Source organism: Arvicanthis niloticus, chromosome 9 (genome assembly GCF_011762505.2).
Source record: "Arvicanthis niloticus isolate mArvNil1 chromosome 9, mArvNil1.pat.X, whole genome shotgun sequence".
In the NCBI taxonomy this organism is placed as follows: Eukaryota; Metazoa; Chordata; class Mammalia; order Rodentia; family Muridae; genus Arvicanthis; species Arvicanthis niloticus.
In genome coordinates, this window is record NC_047666.1 from 13,306,381 (window position 1) to 13,326,603 (window position 20,223).

The 20,223-nt window shown below is 44.9% G+C and overlaps 2 protein-coding genes across 3 annotated transcripts in view; both read right to left on the reverse strand.

The window, feature by feature from the left end:
- Positions 1–164: 164 nt before the first annotated feature.
- Tgoln2 (trans-golgi network protein 2) lies at positions 165–8,443 on the reverse strand. Its single transcript, XM_034511566.2, has 4 exons — positions 8,190–8,443; positions 6,682–7,784; positions 5,407–5,490; positions 165–3,852 (listed from the first exon to the last, which is right to left on the reverse strand). Exons 1-4 carry the CDS (start codon positions 8,233–8,235, stop codon positions 3,847–3,849), a joined length of 1,239 nt encoding a protein of 412 aa, XP_034367457.1. The 5' UTR covers positions 8,236–8,443; the 3' UTR covers positions 165–3,846.
- A 7,856-nt stretch (positions 8,444–16,299) lies between these two features.
- Positions 16,300–20,223, reverse strand: part of Tcf7l1 (transcription factor 7 like 1) — a 156,237-nt gene continuing 152,313 nt past the window's right edge. For both annotated transcript variants that reach the window (XM_034511966.2, XM_034511967.2), the window contains 2 exons: positions 19,715–19,790; positions 16,300–17,723 (listed from right to left, as the gene is read on the reverse strand). In XM_034511966.2, coding sequence (XP_034367857.1) covers positions 17,290–17,723; positions 19,715–19,790 — 510 coding nt within the window. In that variant the 3' untranslated portion in view covers positions 16,300–17,289. The remainder of the gene's footprint in view (positions 17,724–19,714; positions 19,791–20,223) is intronic.

The following is a 20,223-nucleotide window of genomic DNA, read 5'->3' on the forward strand; positions in this document are numbered from 1 at the left end:
AGGCGGATTTCTGAGTTCGAGGCCAGCCTGGTCTACAGAGTGAGTTCCAGGACAGCCAGGGCTACACAGAGAAACCCTGTCTCGAAAAACAAACAAACACCCTTTCACTTATGTTAAACAGGTACCAATATTAGTCTGTTTAAATGTAGTATAATACATTTCACTGCTTTGATATCTGAAATTTATTGATTTCTGTTCAATAATAACACAAAACTATGCTGTGATGCCATTTACAGAAGCTCAGTAAAGTATACTGAAAAATACTTATATACCACAGTAATCTTTAAAAACATAAAATTAAGCCATTACAGTTAAGTTACAAAAAAGGTGAAAATACAAAACATTTATAGTGGCAATCTAGCTGGGTAAACAAGACAAGGAAAATAATTTCAACATTCAGTCATTTACATAACATGGTAGTCTGAATTAAATTCCTAACAGTGTGAGGAAGCCAGCTTCATGGGTAGTTTACTATGCTATGCAAGCTGAGGTTCAAACTACAGTTTCTAAGCTAAAATACAGAGTCACATCTGAGCAGGGAACTAAACAAAACTGAGTCATCATGATGTATTTAAATTTCAACATCTCTTTACAGTTTTGTTTTGTTTTGAGACAAGCTATCGCTGTGTAACTTTGACTGCCTGAACTTGGTATTCTAGACTAGGCTGGCCTCATAGTCACAGAGATCCTTCTGCCTCTGCCTCCAGAGTGCTGGGATTAAAGGCATGCATCATCACACCTGATTCTTTACAGCTTTCTTAAGCTAATACCAAACAGAATTTTCCCAGTAAGCAGTTTTGAGAAACTATCTCACAGGGCACAGGGCTTGGCACACCCTTCTCTGCATTTGGATGGCTCAAGATATGGGCAAAGCACACCATGCCCTGAAGACAAAAGAGCAAGCATCACTACCAGGGGAATTCTGAAGGGTACAGAGCTCTAGGGGAATACATGTTAGCACATTTTGTTAGTTGTTGTCCAGAACTGGCTTCTATAATCCATAGCAGGAAAACAAACTATTAACAGTTATACCCAAAGCAGGTTCCCCTTAAGATATTGCCCTTCAGCCAAACACTGAGCAGGAGAGCAAGCTCAGAAAAGTCTACAGGTGCTACTCGAGGCTTCATGGACTTCTTACATGCCAGCCCAGTCCGTGGTGTAGATACCTCAGCTGGACCATTACCATCCACACACACTCTAGCAAGTATGCTTCAAGTAGTCTACCTTCAAAAAGCAAAACAACAACAAAAAGTCCTAAAAATAACTTTTCTTTGGTGGGAGCCATTTCCTTCAGTGCAACTTCTCAAGTGAAAACAAATTCCACTGTACTCTATCAGCACAGAGACATCTGTCAGCAGCCCAAAGAGGGTGAGGCTCTATAGACTCTGGCAATCCTTCAGCGTCTGTCCATTCACTGTCAATCTTCGTTACTAAAATCAACCTTCCTTCCTGCCCTTCAAGAGCAAGAGTCACAAGTCTAAGGTCCTAGCAAGCAGTAGCCAGGAAGAGCTATGTGAGCTCCAGTTTCAGCTACACCTCCAACAGGAAGTCTGCCGCCTAAGGCTGATATAACAATGCCAATGGCTATCTCTCAGAGCTTTGTTTTCATGGGGGAGATCATGGAACATCAGAACTATGTCACGCTGAAGTTCCAAGATGAGGGTGACAGTCAGAGCTATCAGTGTGGGATGGAAAAAGCCAATCAAGTGTGTTGAATCTAGGAAGGATCTCTATGCATATTCCAAACACAAGGACCTGGGTAAGCTGGGGGGGAGGGGGAGGGCAGAAGAGCCTACCCGTAGAACAACCTCAAGCAGCTGGAATACAAAGGACATGATGAGGGCAGAGGTAGAGATGGGGTGCCGGACAGTGAAGCCGAGTAGGAATCTGTAGTCTAGAATACAACTTTAGACAGAAGCTTCAGACGAGGGCACATTCCGAAATGACCACTGTTTCCAAAACTGGTAAGGTCAATTCACCTGGTTCCTGAAAATTAATGGAGAGTATACCTAGATATAATTTCTTTAAAAAAGGAAAAACAAATTGGACTTCCGTGATGATAAAAATGTTATTAGTTGATAGTGTAGAGTTTTCAGATGATTAAAGAAACTGAATGTAATAGGTACAAGAGAGAAACTCTGGTGTGTGACCAGACAATGTGGCTGACTTAGTTAGCATGTAGCAGAACTGGGGTCTTGGGGAAGGGGGCCAAACAAAATAGAGTCAGAGAGAGGATAAAGAATGGATGGATTTATTGAGACAGACAAAGCAATAGAGACCTGGGCACCGTCTCCCAACCCCTGTAAGATAAGGCAAAGGACAATGTGCAAGAGACACCCAGAATGTCAACATGCATAAACCCCAGCATCCATCATTACCAAGTGTTACAAGCTGGGAAAATGAACTGCTGAATTTGGTGATGTTAACTGACTAACCTTGAGAAACAGGAAGAAAACAGATCAAGACAAACCTGCAAATGTCAGGAAGAGGACGGAAGGTAACAGAAGCATCGCTAACTAAAACAGGACAGGTACAGGCATGCATACAGGCTGTAAGGGAAGGCGCTCATTCAGAGGTGTACAAGTCTAAGGAGGAAGAGAAGATGGAAGTGGGGAACTAACGAGGTGTTAAGGAAAGCTGAAGGAGACTGGAAAAGGCTTCTTTCTTGGCTGGAAAATAGTAACAGGAGACCTGTGGACAGTTGAGAAAACAGTAGCAATGACCTTATTTCTAGAATGCTAAGAATACAAACGTCAACTTCAAGCGCATGCCGCAGTCAGCACGGGGAAAGCACTGCAAGACCACTTCTTCTTTAGACTCATTGCTCCAACAGCATAGGACTCTATTTTTTTTTCTTCTCATTCCCTCTACATCCCTGAGATTAGTTGAGACTTTTCTCACTTTAGGCATAACATATAGACCAGAATAAAACTTAAAACACAGCATAATCCAAGACATCTTCGGTTATCTCAGGGAACCTACTTGTTTTCTTACAGTTTCATGACCAGATATGACAGGATAGGAAAGATTTTACTCATTCCCTGGGCATCTTCAATAGCAAGGAGGAGTGTGAAGAATGTTTCTAAATATCTATCTTCTGCAGGCAATAAGGGCAAAACTGAATTTGTAGAAAGCCTCTTTCTGCATACCAAATCCTTCCTATGTGTTTTCTTCCACAAACCATGAACCTGCCCCTTTCCAGGAAGTTCCTATTGGGGTGACTGTATGCAAGAACACACCGGTTCAATGATCATCACCATATTAAAAAAAAAAATCCCACGGAACAGTGACTTTACTTTCAGAAGCCTCAAGTCTCTTTTACGCTAGTACAACTAGAGTGCAAGCTTTCAGAGAAATATACTGACTATCAGATGGATCGACTTTAATACTCTTTAACTTGCTAGTCTGGTTTACAGCTGAGACCTCTGTAGAGAATATATATTCAACCCCATCTCTGCCCATCAGCATTCCACAGAAACATCTTCTACATCTTGTCTAGAAAGCACCTCTACAGTTTGCTCCTAGAGTTGCAAAGATAAAGAGGCTATGTGTGGCCTGCCTAAGGTGAGGTCTTCCTTTGGTCACAGCCATGTTTCCACACGCTCCCTTCACTTGCACTCCAAGGAAAAGGATGATGGAATACATCAGCATAAAGGGAACACAAAAGTAAATAAAACATCACCAGAGGACAATGTCATCAAAGTGCAGGTGCAAAACCTGAAGCAATCCCATCTCTGCCAGCCCAGACTCGCCACCAAACCCCAGAGGAGGTCACAGTCTTCTCATTTCTCTTGATTCGGAAACAAATCAGCAGGGAGGACAAGGTTCTTGCAGACAAAATAAAAATCAAAGCTGAAATGAGAACAACACATTTGGTTGGTAACACACATCTTTTTCTGGGAAATATGTTAATAAGACAAACTCATCCATCACCATGAAACAGTTAATAATAAATAATAAAAGTTAGTAAGAGTGCATGAGTCACATTAGTGAGTTTTAAAGTAAATTAGAAATAAAATATTTACCTGAAAGTCATATATTTAGCTAACATGGTGGCTCATATCTGTAGTCCCAGCATTCAGGCAGAGGCAGAAAGATTATGAATTTTAAGACAGCAAAGATTATATCATGAGTCTTAAGCTACAGTGAGATATCATCTCTAATTAACTGCTGATAGGAGAGTGAGAGGTATTTTCTTCAGCCGGGTAGCCACTGCTAAGGTGCCCATGCTTCTGTGAACAACCCCTAATGAAACTCACTGGGTGATTTTTAAAAAAACAGTAAGCTGGAGAACTTAAGCTAAGCACTTAAGAACACACATTGCTCTTGCAAAGGAGTGCAGTTTGTTTCCCAGCACCTACATAGTGGTTCACAACTGTCCTTAACTTCAATTCTAGGGATCCAACTACCTCTTCTGTCCTCTACTGGCACCAGGCACACATATGATACACCACATTTGATGGTGGGCAGGTAGAATTACTGTCTTCTACTTTACTATATTATTCTGAATAATTTTCATGTGTATTGCTTTCTTCGCACTAAAAGAAAATTAAGGAGGGCAAATCGTTCCAGTCAGTTATCAAGGAAAGCAGCAGAGCTAGAGCTAACTGTGAGGCTGACCTATTCATGACACATGTTCTGAGCTGGGTGGGTTACTCTATACTGCTGTGAACTGTTCCCTGAAGGAAGTCTGGGAACCATTCCCATCTCAGTCATCAACTGTTCTTTGTCACTGTCCTTCCTGTTGCTTAACAGAACAGAGCAGGTGCCTGTTAGCCACCTAACATGACTAACTATACAGTTACCTGTGGGGAGAAACTTTTTCGGCTCCTGCTACTGTTGGATGGAAAAAATGCTCCTCTCCTGGCAGAGGCAGACTGGCCACAATCAGGAGGACCAGCCCGTGGTGGGTTTACTTGAGGCCTATGTGGTTCTGTGCTCACCTGCTTTGAGGGAGTTGTGATCTAGGGCTTTGCTGCCCAAACTGTGGTCTGGTAGCTTTTGGTGACCTCCCCAAAATGAGGATGGATAGATTCTGATACTCAGTGAATCAGATTTGGCTTTTATCACAATGCTCAGTGTTTATCACAGTATTTGTGTGTCAAGAGCTGAAATAGTGAAAAAAGTATTTAAAAGTTTATAGGGTTACTATCAGGTGCTAGTGTTGCCTCTGAGTGGAAACATAGGAAGAAAACAAACAAATTCACATTTCCAGGCAGATCTGTTTATCTGTCAAATGTGAAAGTACTGAAAGGTCTTTTTATCTCTACCTTTGTAGATACACATGCAGTGTATGCATGGTCCTATCTGCAGTCTCCAAGGGCCAGGGACAATGGCTGCAGCATCCCCAGAACTGGCCTACCTGAGGCTGCACATCCCTTCTAGGCCTGGCTTCTACTTCCTTACCTTTAGGTTCAAACGCTGGTAGTCACTGGCCTTTGGCCTGCGAGTGACTTTCGATCTTTTTCCTTCCAGGGCAAAAGCAATAATCTGAGGGAAAGACAAAGAAAACAGGTTAACATTTGACTCTGTACTGATGTACTTCCGTTCCTGAAGTCAGAAGCAGTTACCTAGATCTACAAAGAAACCTATTAAATTTTACACACACACACCCCACATACTTTCTTTTCAGTGCTGGAGTGCAAACATGGCCTTGTGCATACTAGGCAAATGCTGCATAAAGCATGTGACATAGCACTATAGTAGAACAACTGTCTAGCATGCAGGTAACCAGAGTTCAACCTCCAGCACCACAAAAGTAATAAATTGTAAAGATTTTAAAAGGGGCTTGGTTACAACGAAATCCTCTGTACTACCTTACTACGTACGGACTGAGATGGAGGACGAAGCCTGTGGAAATCTTTATGATTTAATTGTGGGGAGAAATAATTACTGATTGTTTCCTATCTACAAACACATGCTTTGCTCCCACACATTGTTTCCAACAACTTTTCTCTAATTGACTACTCTCATCATGGACATTTAGATATAAAATGAAAACTGTACACTCTTCCCTCATTCTTTAGAGCCATATGCCCAATGGCTATCACACATTGAACTCTTCAATAAGTCAAGTTACTGAAACTGTCTTCTAAATCTCATGGCTCATTAGGAAATACAATAATTTTGTCATTAGAGTTGTTTCTAAAGCTTTTTCATGGGTGGCATGTTAACCCTAAAGATGTGTACATTTATACAATTTCTAGGTTTGCTTTTAACTCTTGTTGGTTGCAGAAGAGCCGTCCTTGGGCTTTATACTTCTGGTGTTAGAGACCATGTAACTGAAAATACTCTTCCTGCCTCCAGATGGAAGACAGCTAGACTAGAAGCTAGAAATGGTAAACTATCTCAAGGCTGGAAAAGGGGAAGAGGTCTACATGTCAAGAACTCAGGTTCACAGAGGCTGTGAGCGATCTGAATTCCAAGTTACAGGAGTGGAAGCACAATTAGGTCAGGTCATGATTCACATCCAACTTGGCACTTTACAAGCAGAACTCAGAGGAAACAGGTCACATGATAAAAACACATGATTTACAAAACTTACAGTTTTGTAAGCCCTAGCAGGGTCGAAGGAAAAATCAAGATGATTTTAAAATCCTCAGAGCCCACAGGCAGATGAGTGACAGATAGCTGCCCATGCACAAAGAACTCAGGGCTCTGGAAATTCCAGTCCCCTCTTACCTTTCGTTTGTTGTGGTAAGCAACATAGAGGACAGCGACAAGAACGGCAGCAGTCACCAGATATGCAAAGAAGTGGCTGCTCTCTGCACTGCTGTTTCCAGAATTGTCCTTATAAAGGTCATCCTTCTCATCCTTCATAGAATCTGTAAGTGTCCCTTCTTGGTTCTCACTGGAGGAAGGACCCAACACCTTTTCATTCTCTTCTTCAAGTGGTGAGCCTTCTTCTGGCTCTGTATCACCCTCTTCAGTCTCCTTGGTTTCCACATCTTCTGTAGGCTCTGAAGACTTTAAAGGGAAGTCAGAGTCCCCTGCCAGTCTTTCCCCAGATTCAGTTTTGGAAGTAAGTGTTGGTTTCTGTCCTTTTTCAGTTAGCTGGGCTTTGTCAATCTTCGGAGTCTCTGTATCTGAGGAGATTTTGGGGGTGGCCTTGTCAGGATCCTCTTTTGGGGGCTTCTCAGGATCCTCTTTTGGGGGCTTCTCAGGATCCTCTTTTGGGGCCTTGTGAGGATCCTCTTTTGGGGGCTTCTCAGGATCCTCTTTTGGGGACTTCTCAGGATCCTCTTTTGGGGACTTCTCAGGATCCTCTTTTGGGGACTTGTGAGGATCCTCTTTTGGGGACTTCTCAGGATCCTCTTTTGGGGACTTCTCAGGATCCTCTTTTGGGGGCTTCTCAGGATCCTCTTTTGGGGGCTTCTCAGGATCCTCTTTTGGGGACTTCTCAGGATCCTCTTTTGGGGGCTTCTCAGGATCCTCTTTTGAGGCCTTGCCTAAATCTTTTGTGGGATTCTGACGAGGCTTTTCTTGTTTGGGGTCGACTGGTGAGAGCTGCTGCGACTTGGCACCTGTTGTCTCAGGCTGCCTTTCGGAATCACCCAAATTGAGTTCTGTCTGCTGACCAGATTCCGACTTACTGGAAACTGTTGCCTTAGTCGTCTTCTCCTGGCCTTCTTTATCCGACTTCTGCCTCTGACCCGTCTGCTTGTTAGTCTTTACCTGGTTAACGTCAGGAAGCAGGGGGTTGGAGCCCTTATCTGTGGAAGACTGAATCGGAGGACTCTCTTCACCTGAGACCGTGTCTCCCAGAGGGTCGGATGGCAGAGTTCCTGAAACAGAAAAAGCAGTAAGTCCTCGGAAGAAAAGGCCGGGAGAAGAGAAGGGGGCTTGACTTGTTTTGTTTTTTGTTTGTTTGTTTTGTTTTGTTTTCAAGACAGGGTTTCTCTGTGTAGTCCTGGCTGTCCTGGAACTCACTCTGTAGACCAGGCTGGCCTCGAACTCAGAAATCCGCCTGCCTCTGCCTCCCAAGAGCTGGGATTAGGCTTGCGCCACCACCGCCCGGCTGGGGGGCTTGACTTCTAAGAGCCTAGCGGTGACGGCCGAATGAACCGGTGCAGATGGCGAGAGGAGGGTCGGGTCAGGCAAGAAAGACGCCAGTTCCCGACGCCACCCACCAAGGTGAAGAATGGGGAGGCAAGGGAGACAGTGAGATGGGCTGGGGTGGGGGCCCTTACTCGCCACCGCGACACTCAGCAGGAGCAACGCAACCAGGAACCGCATCCTGTAGTCTGCGCTTCCGCCCTCTACTGACGTGAGAGCGGCGCAAGGGGTTTTCCAGAGCGTGGCCCCTCCCCTTCCGGCGGACTGTTTCTCTTCCGGCGCAGCCCCGCCTTGGGGGTGGGACTCGGCGCGGCTGTCAGTGGCTGTGTATTCCAGGGTGTGCCAGAAATCAAGTCCCGCTCTTTATTCTCCCCAACCCCACCCCTCTTTCTCAGCAGTCGGGGGAGCTCAACGATCTCATTCTTGTTCAGTTGGCCTCGAACTTCGGAAACTGTTCCAACCGGCAGGGGCTGCGTCACCTCTCTCTTCTTCGCATCCTCTGCTTGTGCTTCTAAGCTCTCCGTTGCTGATGGTGCTTTCTCACTTCACACAAAAATGTACTCTGTTCAGCACTTTCCCATCTAGAAACAAAAACATTTCATCCTGATCCTGATCCCTTTCTTGGCAGTACCCAGGGCCCTCTGAATTTACCAAGGTTTTGAGGGTCTTTTGTTTGTTTTTCTGAATTTCTATGTGTTTGAAACCATATTGCTATGTGGGCAGCTCCTGCCTCCTGAGTGGGATTACAGGTGCCTCACCACGCCCCTATTGGGCTATTTGCTTAAGAAATAAGATATCAAAGATTTCTTACTTTTATTTGTGTATGTGTGTCTGCCACCTGTGTGTAGGTGCTCTCTTGGAGGCTAGATGAAGACATCAGATACCCTAAGGCTAGAACTTCAAGTGTTTCGAACTACCTATGTGGGTGTTGGAAACTGAACTCTGCTCCTGTGGGAGAGCAGCACGTCCCAGCCATCTCTCCAGTCCAGGGCATAAGGCACCATGTTGCCCATACAGGAAGACCTTGAATTTCTGATCTTCCTACTAGATTACTGGCTTGTATCTCCAAATTATGTGGTACTATCGATCAAAATCATGACTCTGTGCACACTAGACAAGCACTTTGCCTCTCTCACCACATGCTATACATTTTTTTTTTTTCTTTTTGAGACAGGGTTCTTCTGCTTAGCAGCCCTGCTGTCCTAAAACTCACTCTGTAGACCAGGCTGGCCTTGAATTCACAGAGAACCACCTGCCTCTGCCTCCTGAGTGCTGGGATTAAAGGCGTGCACCACCACACCTGGCTCTAGCAACACATTCTTAATGATTCAAAGAACCAAGCAGAATTTTAAAAGAAATATAATTAAAAATTTTTAGAGAGCCAGGTGATGGTGGGACACACCGTTAATACCAGCACTCAGGAGGCAGAGGCAAGTAGATCTCTGAATTCCAGGCCAGCCTGATCTACAGAGTGAGTTCCAGGATAGCCAGGGTAACACAGAGAAACTTTGTCTTGAAAAACAACAGCAACAGACATCTTTAGGGTCCAGAGAGATGGTTCAGTGGTTAAGAACATTGACTACTCTTCCAGAGGACCCAAGTTCCATTCTTGAAGCTCATAAAATACCTAACAACTGTCTATAATTCCAGTTTCAGGAGATCTGACATCCTCTTTTGGCCCCCTCAGTCACTGCATGCATGTGGTGTGCAGACATACATGTAGGTAAAATATACACACACTTTTTTAAAATGCTTTTTCTCTGCTCATCTGAGGATTACTATTTGCATTCGTGTTTTTTGCCCGTCTATGGTAGTGCTAGATTGTTTCAATAAGCTGCTTAAAGTCATTTGTGAACATTTGCCAGGCTAGGTATTTCATAAATAGTGATTCAACAAGCAGTCCCAACAACTTTGTCATTTTGTTTTCTTTGTCGTTTTTGAGACAGGCTCTCATTCTGCAGCCGTAACAGGCCTGGAACTCACTCCAAAGTACAGCAGACCTTGAACTGGCATCAGTCTCCCTGCCTCTGCCTTGAAAACTCTGAGATTACAGTTGCGTGCCACCGTGCCAGGTTCTATGGTCCTCAATACTCTGGAGATTTAAAGTAGTGGGGCTTTTAACTGAGATGTGTGTGTGGCTGTTGTGCTTCCCTTTGTGCCTCTGTATTATGTGTCTGTCTCGGGCCACAGGAAGCCAGAGAGGACATGAGAGCTCCTGGAACCAGAGTTAGAGATGGTTCTGAGCCAGCATGAGTGCTAGAGAGTGCACCTGGGTCAGAGGAGCAGCCGGAGCTCTTAGCCTCTGAGCAGTCTCTCCAGAGGCAATCTCAGAGGCAAAGGATCTTCTGAGCAACCAAAATTTGGAGGCCAGTCTGAAGAACAAAGTAAGACTTGATCTAAACAGGCCTAAATAAAGACGGCTTTAACCTGATAAGAAATGCAATCTGGTGAGGTAGATAAATATCAGATAGATATTTGTCCATATTTTACTGTAATGGTTGATTTTGATTGTCCCTTTGATGGGATTTAGAATCATCATGGAGAGAAATCCTTCGACATGCCTGTAAGGGTTTACAGGTTAACTGAGGTGAGAAGACCCACCCTGTATGGGGACATTAGTATTTCATGGGCTGGAGTCTTGGACAGAATAAAATGGAAAGCAAGCTTAGCACAATATACAATATCCATGCCTCTCTGTTTCCTGATGACGGAGTCAGTGTGACCAGCCCCCTCCTGTTGTTGCTGCCCTGACTTCCCTACCACGATGCACTGTGTATTCTAGTCCTGGGTGGCTGAAAGTTTTCAAATTTCAGGAAATAGTATGTGGCACAAATAGTTTCACAAACAAGTGCTTTTCCTGTTACTTGAATAAAAATCTTCACAATGTGCTTCTCATAGCTTCTCCCCCACCCCTTTCTTGCTCTCCCCTCTTCTTACATTGCTGAGGAGAGAATACAAATCACAAGAGATGTGAGAAGTCTACCAGATTATTTCAGGAACTGGACTATAGCTCAGGGGTAGAGTGCTGCTTGCCTGACATATGGGAGGTACTTGGTTCAGTCTCCAGAACCAAAAAAAAAAAAAAAAAAAAAAGGGCTCCTTTAGAATGTTGACTCCACCTTGGCTTCAGGAAGTGAACTGGTAAATGAATCTGTTTTTAAAAGAAACTTCTGTCTGTCTGCTTTAAGACAAATGTTTGACTAACATTTAAGGATATTGGCTTAGTGTGGGTGTGGGTGGGTGGGGAGGGCACTGGCAAATAATTAAACCTGACCCGGTGTCCACATTACCAGACAGGGGAGAAGTCCTGATCACATAGAACTCCTGGGCATTTGTATTTTATCTATAAACAGTAAAAGAAACCATGGAAGAGGTTTAAGTAGGGGCAAGGTTTGATCAGATTGGAGAATGTTTGGCCATTACTCTGTGTTTCAGAAAGAACTGACTTGGGAAGTAGGGAGAGGGTCTGGGAGGTCATCATTCAGGAGACAGTTGTCTCAAGCAGTGAACGCCCTCAGGGAGAATGGCGGGAAGTGTTGGGAGTGGAGAGGGAACCCGGAAATGGTACTAACATGCTTCTGAAATAGATTGGAAAGGAGACAGAGGAAAGGTGGGGAAGGAGAAAGAGGGTGCTTTCTCACTGAGCTAGGGACACCTGGGGAGAGCCATGTGTGAAGGACTGGCAGAGAGGAAATGGATTTGCTTCTGGCCACTTTGGTTTATCATCACTTACGATGATTGTGATAACCAAGAGGGGAGATGCCAAAATGGAAATGAGAGCGTGCAGCACAAATATAGAGGCATTTTCCTCAGCATTGTTTAAAATACGACTGGTAATTGTCCCAGTAAAAAGTATCGTACATGTTTATTATAACTGTGGCAGTTTTCTTATTACTGGCCATCCAGATTCCTCTCACCTTCCCACTGCTAGTAACTTTATTGTCAGGTAGTGGTTAGATTACATGCTTCTAAGGCGACACAGATACTCAGCAAGATTGAGCAATTTGCTGGTGATGGGTCATAGTGATTACAATACCAGAATCTCTTAGCATTTATCTCACGGCCATCAGCAGTAACAATGGGATATGTGGAGACACAGCCTAATACAGTGTGAATGGAGGTCACCTCTACGTCAGTGCCCTCAAAGTAGGAGTGCAACACGGCACAGCTGCTTAGGAGAAAGTTCATGGCTTCCTTAAGAAATCAAAGTAGCGGGCTGGAGAGATGGCTCAGTGGTTAAGAGCACTGACTGCTCTTCCTAGAGGTCCTGAGTTCAATTCCCGGCAACCACATGGTGGCTCACAACCATCTGTCATGAGAACCGATGCACTTTTCTGGTGTGTCTGAAGACAGCTACAGTGTACTCATATAAGTAAAATAAATAAATCTTAAAAAAAAAAATCAAAATAGCTAATAAACATAGCAGTCTAGTTATGTATCCCCAAAAGAATTAAAAAAAAAAAACCATCCAACATTTACTTATATATGAATGTACATAGTAATATTATTTATGAAAGCAAGATGGTTCTGGGAATCGAATCCAGGTCCTCTGCAACATGGTTGCAATAGATGTTTGATATTAAATGAATAAGCATAAGGTCGTTTATACTTACATAGTGGACAGGAAAGGAGGGTACTTTAGTGGTAGAATGTTTGCTGACTGTGGACAAAGCCCAGGGTTTGATTCCCAGTACTACACACAAGTAGTGCATGATTACACTTCCATGTCAGCAACTTTTTTTTTTTTTCTAAACATGGTCTCATTATGTAGCCCTGGCTAGCCTGGAACTTGCTGATCTAGAATTCAGATTTCTTCCTGCCTCTGCCTTTACAATACTGAGATTAAAGACTTGCACTGTCTTGCCTTGCTATTTTGGTTTTTGAAGCAGTATCTCACGTATCCCAGGCTGCCTCCAACTCCACAAGTAGCTGAGGATGACCTCAAACTTCTGATCCTCCTGCCTGAACCTCTCAAGGGCTAGATTGTAGACGTGGGCACCATGTCCAGTTTCTGCTGTGCTGGGGATTGAGCCGTGCACAAAGTGCATGGTAGGCAAGCACTGGACTGAGCTACATGCCTCGCTATTCAGCTACTCTTCTGAATCGGGGCTTAGTCAATCTTTACAGTTTCCAGTTCTCCATCTTGTCTTGGTTCCTCACACCTTGTCCTATAGCTGCCAAATATGACCATCTCCTGGTAACCACTTCCTTATGAGGCAAAAAGCAAACAAATTGAAGTCTAGGCATTAGAAACCATTTGAAAGTGTTGGAACCTAACTGGCCATGGTCATTGCACAGAGCGCAAATCATAACAATTAAGAAAAGCGCCCCCCACCACTTCTTTTTGCTGTTTTTCACAGCACACCTTTAGTTCTAGCATTGGAGAGGCAGAGGCAGGCCTGTCTCTGAGCTCAAGGGCAGCCAAGGCTACATAGTGAGACTCTGTGACAAACAAACAAGTAAAAGGAGTTTATTATTTATTTGTATGTGTCTTCTTTGTTAATTGGATATTTTATTTACATTTCAGATAGTTATCTCCTTACCCCATTCCCCCACTCCCCCGCCCAGGAACCACCTATCCCATCCCCCCTCCTCCTGATTCTATAAGGATGTGCCCCCAATCATCCCCACACCCTTGAATTCCCCCACACTGGGCATCCAGCCTTCATGGGACCAAGGCCATCCTCCTCTACATATACAGCTGGAGCCATGAGTCCTTCCCTATTTGCTCCCAGGCTGGTGGTTTAGACCCTGGGAGCTCTGGTTTGTTGGTATTGTTGCTCTTCCCATGGGGCCACAAACCCTTTCACTTCCTTCAGTCTTCTCTCTAACTCCTCCATTAGGAACCCCATGATCAGTCCAATGGTTAGCTGCAAGCATCCTCCTCTGTATATGTCAGAATCTGGCAGACCTCTAAGGAGACAGCTCTATCAGGCTCCTGTCAGCATGTACTTTATTTGTGTATGACTGTACTGCACCTGTGTGTGTGTGTGTATGTCAGTATGTGCCAGGCATCCTTCACAATGTCTCTCCCTAAACTTGAGGCTTGAGTTTTTCTAAGCTAGGCTGAAAAACCAGCAAGGAACAGTGATCCTGTCTGCTTCTCTTGGAGCTGGGGTGATGTGTGAAGGTCAGTTGTCATTCATTCATATACATACATACATACATACATACATACGTGTGTGTGTGTGTGTGTGTGTGTGTGTGTGTGTGTGTGTGAGTACACTGTTGCTATCTTCAGACACACTAGAAGAGGGCATCAGATCCCATTACAGATGGTTGTGAGCCACCATGTGGTTGCTGGGAGTTGAACTCAGGACCTCTGGAAGAGCAGTCAGTGCTCTTAACTGCTGAGCCATCTCTCCAGCCTGTCAGTTGTCTTCTTAATGTGGGTACTGGGATCCAAACTCTGGTCCCCATGATTGTACAGAAGTGCTCTTACTACTGAAGCATCTTTGCAGCCCAGCTGTAGAAAGTGGTCCTGATTGCAGTGCGGTACACACACTGAATACTATTTAACAATGCTAAAACGTTTTTTGTTTGGTTTTAAAAAGCAGGATCTCATGTAACCTAAGCTGGCATAACTCAATATATAGCCAAAAAGGACAATAAACTTGTGGTCCTGTTGCCGCTACCTTCTAAGAGCTGGGACATCTGCACCCCACGCCTGGTTTTGTGTAGTGCTAGGGACTGACACTTGGGTGCTGTGCATGCTAGCCAAGTGTGCTAGCAGCGGGGCTATGTCTCCAGCCTTCAAATGTCAAACTGATGGCAAATGCATTTTTCTACTGTTAAGAAAAATATGGCCTGGTGGTGGTGCACTTGGGAAGCAGAGAAAGGCAGATCTCTGTGAGTTTTAGGCCAAACCAGTCTAAAGAGCCAAATACCAGGACAGCCAGGGCTGCGCAGAGAAACTCTGTCTCAAAAATCCAAAAAAAAAACAAACAAAAAACAAAAACAAAAACAAAACCACAAACAAACAAACAAACAAACACCAGGAATGCTCAGTGGGTAAAGGCAATTGTCATACAAGCTCGAGGAGTGAGCTTCGCGTCCCTGGAAGGTAGAACTGGTTCCAACAAGTCCTCTGACCACCATAATAGTTTGTTTCCCTACTGTATACACAACAGCAATAATAACGTATCATTTTAAATTGGTAGTGTTGGGATGAAACTCGAGGCCTCTTACAGACAGGCCGTTGAGATATGCCCCCAGACCTGCTCAGTATTTGGTATGGGCAGAATGTAAGTCTAAATTACTAAATTATATCTCAAGAAAGCCATTATGAATAACACCAGCCACGAGGCCAGAAACCATGCTCCTTTGCAATCCTAGTAAAAGGGTGTCAGAATCAGAAACAGAATACTTCCACATTAGAAATCTCTTTAAGCCGGGTGGTGGTGGCGCAGCACTTGGGAGGCAGAGGCAGGCGGATTTCTGAGTTCGAGGCCAGCCTGGTCTACAGAGTGAGTTCCGGGACAGCCAGGACTACACAGAGAAACCCTGTCTCGAAAAACAAAAACAAACAAACAAAAAAAACCAAAACAACAACAACAAAAGAAATCTCTTTAAATCAATCGCAAAGTTATTATATTAGAAAAGATTCACACTTTGGAGCTTCAGTGATCAACATCAGTTGGGATATGTATCTTTAAGATTGGAAGTTCGAGGTTAGAGAGATGACTCCGTGGGTAAGAGCATTTGTTTTTGCAAAGGACCTAAGTTCAGTTCCCAACACTCACAGAGTAGTTTGTAATCTTCTATAACTGTGGTTCCAGGGTAATTCAAAGCCCGACCTTGGTGCCAGGCACACACATGGTACACATACATACATACATACATACATACATCAATACATACATACATACATACATCAATACATACATACATCAATACATACATACATACATACATCAATACATACATACATCAATACATATATACATCAATACATACATACATACATACATACATCAATACATACATACATACATCAATACATACATACATCAATACATATATACATCAATACATATATACATACATACATACGAGCAAGCTGCTCATACACATAAAGGAAAATAAAACACCCGTGGTGGGGGTGGGATTAGAAGGGGCTTGGCTTTCTCCACGTTCAGTTGGTAAGCTTTATATGACTCTATAAGTAGCCTGCCAAAATTTAACCCAGGGCTTGGCAGGAAGGTGGTGGCTTGATTCAACAGGTCTAAAGAAACATCCAGAAACGGTCTTGCAACTGTAATTTTATTTTCTCTTGTGAAAATAAACTGGGAGTTTAAATTGTTCCAAAAACCATAAAAACAAAATGAAATACACACAGAAAAAGCTTGTGAGGTGGTAGTGGGGGAAGGGGCAGAGGGTCTTGGAGCTTCTGCAGATTGTACTAGCACAGACAGAGGTGACAGGAGCCAGACAGTGGGGACTGGGGCCTGCCTGCCACTCTGAGACTGCAAGGCAGGAAAGAAAACTTGACTAGGCAGAGGAGAGGAACACAGACGTCTTGAAGGCAGTGGTAGGCACCTTGAGTCCCTTTAAATGCAGGGGTTGGGGGGGACCATTTCAGAAGGACCTCTTTCCCCACCCCAAACTGGAGGCCAGGCCGTTGAGGCCTGCAGAGGGAGAGGGGGATGCTGGCGGGAAGCCATGATCACACATGGTCACGGCCTTACACTGGGCAGAGGACAAAGGGGCATGGAGTTGAACACATGACAAAAACTTAGGCGAGGGAACAGGACTGACCTGGAGAAAAGGGTGCCGGCTAGAACTCCAGGCCAGGTCATGTTGCAGACACAGTGGGGAAGCTAGGGCAGGTGGGGGCTGCCAGCGACGACGAAAAGGAGGGCAGAGAGTCAGGAAGAGAAGAGGTAGAGCGGTACCTCCTGCCCAGGTATACCCACCACAGCGCAAGGGGAGAGAGCAACACACTGCTTTTCAGTGCTTTCTTGTGAAGATTTTTTGGGGGGAGGGGCAGGTTTTGTTTTTTGTTTTCTCCTTTAAAAAAAAAAACAAAAAAACAAAAACAAAAAAACACGCCTGAAGATCAGCTACTGGTTACATCTACACTGGTAAAGCACGGCTGTTACCAGTCACTTTACAGAACAGTCCAGAGTGGTCAAATATTGACCAATAATGTTTCCTTTGTGTGCTTCCCCCTTCCTCTCTTCTGAATCATTACCACTTGGGGTCCCGAGACAGCCTGCAGAGAACCGGGGCAGCTTAGTGGGCAGACTTGGTGACCAGGGAAAGAGGCTGGGCCTGTAGCACGGGGAGGGCCTGGTGGGCATGGAGCGTGGCTGGGAAAGAAGGGGGAGAGGTCAGCAGAGCGGCGGGCATAGAGCTCAAGGGTAAGGGCCTGGACAGGAGTGGGGGCTGGCTGGCCATCTGGCTGGAGTTGCTGGCAGCCGCCTTAGCTGACAGGAAGGCAGCTGAGTGGAGAGCCAGCTGGGCCCGGGTCTCCGGTTTGGTGGTGAGTGACAGGGGCTGGGCTTGCTCGGAGTGGGTAGCCGCAGGGGCCGCTGGTGATGCCAAGGCTGCGGAGGGAGTCGCAGGGGAGTCCAGCGTGCTGCCATGGGAAGATGCAGGGCTATCACAAGACTTCTCAGGGGGCAGGTACTGAATGCATGGCTTCTTGCTCTTAGAGGCCAGAGCACCTAAGGGTACAAACACAAGGAAATAGGATTGGCTGTTAGCAGTGGGCGGGGCAAAGGAACAGCAGCAGCTCAGACACAGGAACATAGCCTCGCGGATTTGTGGCTCGGTCTGTGGATGCAATCCAGAGCCCATGAGAAATATCCAGGGAAAACACCTAGTTGGTATTAAACACATGCATTTATTTTCTTTGCTGTTTTTCGCCAAGCAAACAGAACCTAATGGCTATTTCTACAACATTCATTGTGAGGGGGATTATACGGCATCTAGAGTTGGTATAGGAGAGATGGACGATATGCATAAGCTTTATGCAGATATAAGGCCACTCACTCGAGGGGCTTAAGCACCTGGAGTTCAGCTATTTGAGAAGTGTAGTATGGTGGGGCCTTGAAACCAACCCAAAGGATATTCAGGTGTGACTGCACATTGGAAATGTTATAAAAAAAATATTTGGAAAAAAATTAAATGGTGGTGGTGTTGTGTCTGTGTGTGTAGGGCAGAGGTTAAGTCTGGGTGCCTTCTATTGCTTTACCCCTTACTTAAAAAAATGTTTTATGTGTATGGGTATTTTGCCTACATATATGTATGTCCGTGTACAAGATGCATGCCTGGTACGTGTGGTGGTAAGAAGAGGGCATTAGATCCCCTGTAACTGGAGTTACAAATGGGTGTGTGCAAGTACTTTTAACTGCCGAGCCAATTTTCCAGACTCTCCCCCTTATGTTTTGAGACAGATTCTCTCACTGGATATAAAGCCTGTTGTTTTTAGTAGATTAATGACGAACAGGTTGCCGTGTGGCTTTTACATGGGTGCTGGGCATCTGAATGAAAGTCCTTATGCTTGCACAGACTTTACCCACTATGTTATTGCCAGTGCTTGATTTATTTTATGTTTGAGACCGGCTCTTGTGTGTCCCAGTCAGGCCTCACACAGTACCGCCGTTTTATGTGGTGCTGGGTATCAGGCTCAGGGCTTTCTGCATGCTTAGGCAAGCATCCCACCAACCGAGCTGTATCTCCAGGCTTTTCAAAGATCCAGAGATTAGAAAACCACACTTAAGAACACCCAGTGCCCAGAGAAGGCACAATTCAAAGACCAAATGCCCACAGTGACCAAGACCCACTCAGAATCCGATCAGAGAGCAAAGTTCAGAGCCCACCACCTCATCGTCTCTTCCTAAACCCCTTAATAGCTGAGCTGAATCTTTACTGTTTACGGACAATATTCTTCTGGTGTCCAACCAAGGAAAACCTTATTCTACCAAACTCACTGATAAGTGGTGTGATGGTCAGTCACCATGGAAACACACCTCTGAGCATGACCATAAAATGGTTTCATAAAGTTTTAACAGAGCAGGGAGGATCCAGCCTGAATATAGACCGAGTCCCTAGACTAAATGGACAGGGGAAACTCGGGTAAGGAAACATTCATCTCTCTGTCTGCTGGCCAAGAACACACTGTGGTCAGCTGCCATGCCTTCCCACCATAATGGACGACGTGCTCTAAGCTTCGAGATAAAACAAATGCTTCCTTAGGTCACCTTTTGTCAGGTACTTTGTCAAGGCAACAAGAAAGTAACTAATCCTGGTGATATGTCTATCTCTAGTATGCCACGTTTGGAAGGGAACTTCAGAGATAATTCCAGCTAGGCCCTGTTTTACCTTATGTATCGATTTTAGGACATAACCCTAAAGGGGCAATTCAGCTGCACTGAGACATGCCTGAGCTTTGAAGATTGTTCCCCCATCCCCTTTAAAATACTTGCTGTCTTAAAGAGGGGAACTGAGAAATCCTCCAAACTCTTCAAAGCTTTATATGAGGGTGCTGGGGATAAACCCAAGTGTTCTCGGCCTCTTACTTAGCCTTCTCTGAAAGAAAGTGCTGCCATCCTGCTGTGGTTGCTCAAGAACACCAAGTCTTCAGAGACTCAGGTAACATAAGCAAGAGTGTCTGGGACAGTGGGAAAGGAAGCGAGGGGCTCCCAGGACTCACCCTCTGCCTCTTGGATTTGCTGCTGAGACTGTGTCTGTGACAGCTGCTTTTCTCTCTTCCTCTTCTTCTTCTTACCCTGAAAAACATGGCCATGGGACTGATGAATAGGGACAGAATAATACTGGCTTGTCAAGAGAACCCCAGACTACCTCAGAACACAGATGGTAGTCCCTCTCCTGATTGCTCCTGGGTCCGAGGTGCTAGAGAACTGGCCTGGGAGAGAAGCAAAAGCAACTCTGCCCTGATTCTTCATAAAGTCCCTCTGGTAGGGCAACCAAACTTCTTGATCCTGATGGCCTTCAAGCTAGTCTGTCTCTTGCATCCTTTACTCCCTAGAAGTTATTTTTAAAAGGTCTGTCCCTCCTACTCACAATGTGTGTGTGCATGAATGTGCACATTGTGTGTGTGTGTGTGTGTGTGTACACACACACAAGCAACACACACAAGCATGCGAATACATGCAATGCACGTGGGGACCAGGGGACAACCCTGGATGTCATTCCTCAGGC

What these genes read in the sequence shown, in the direction of transcription:
- Tgoln2 (XM_034511566.2), bottom strand. Translation starts at nt 8,235, where the DNA reads ATGCGGTTCCTGGTTGCGTTGCTCCTGCTGAGTGTCGCGGTGGCGA. An exon ending in GCTGAGTGTCGCGGTGGCGA is followed by an intron (nt 7,785 to 8,189) that starts GTAAGGGCCCCC and finishes TTTCTGTTTCAG; the next exon opens with GAACTCTGCCATCCGACCCT. An exon ending in CTTACCACAACAAACGAAAG is followed by an intron (nt 5,491 to 6,681) that starts GTAAGAGGGGAC and finishes TCTTTCCCTCAG; the next exon opens with ATTATTGCTTTTGCCCTGGA.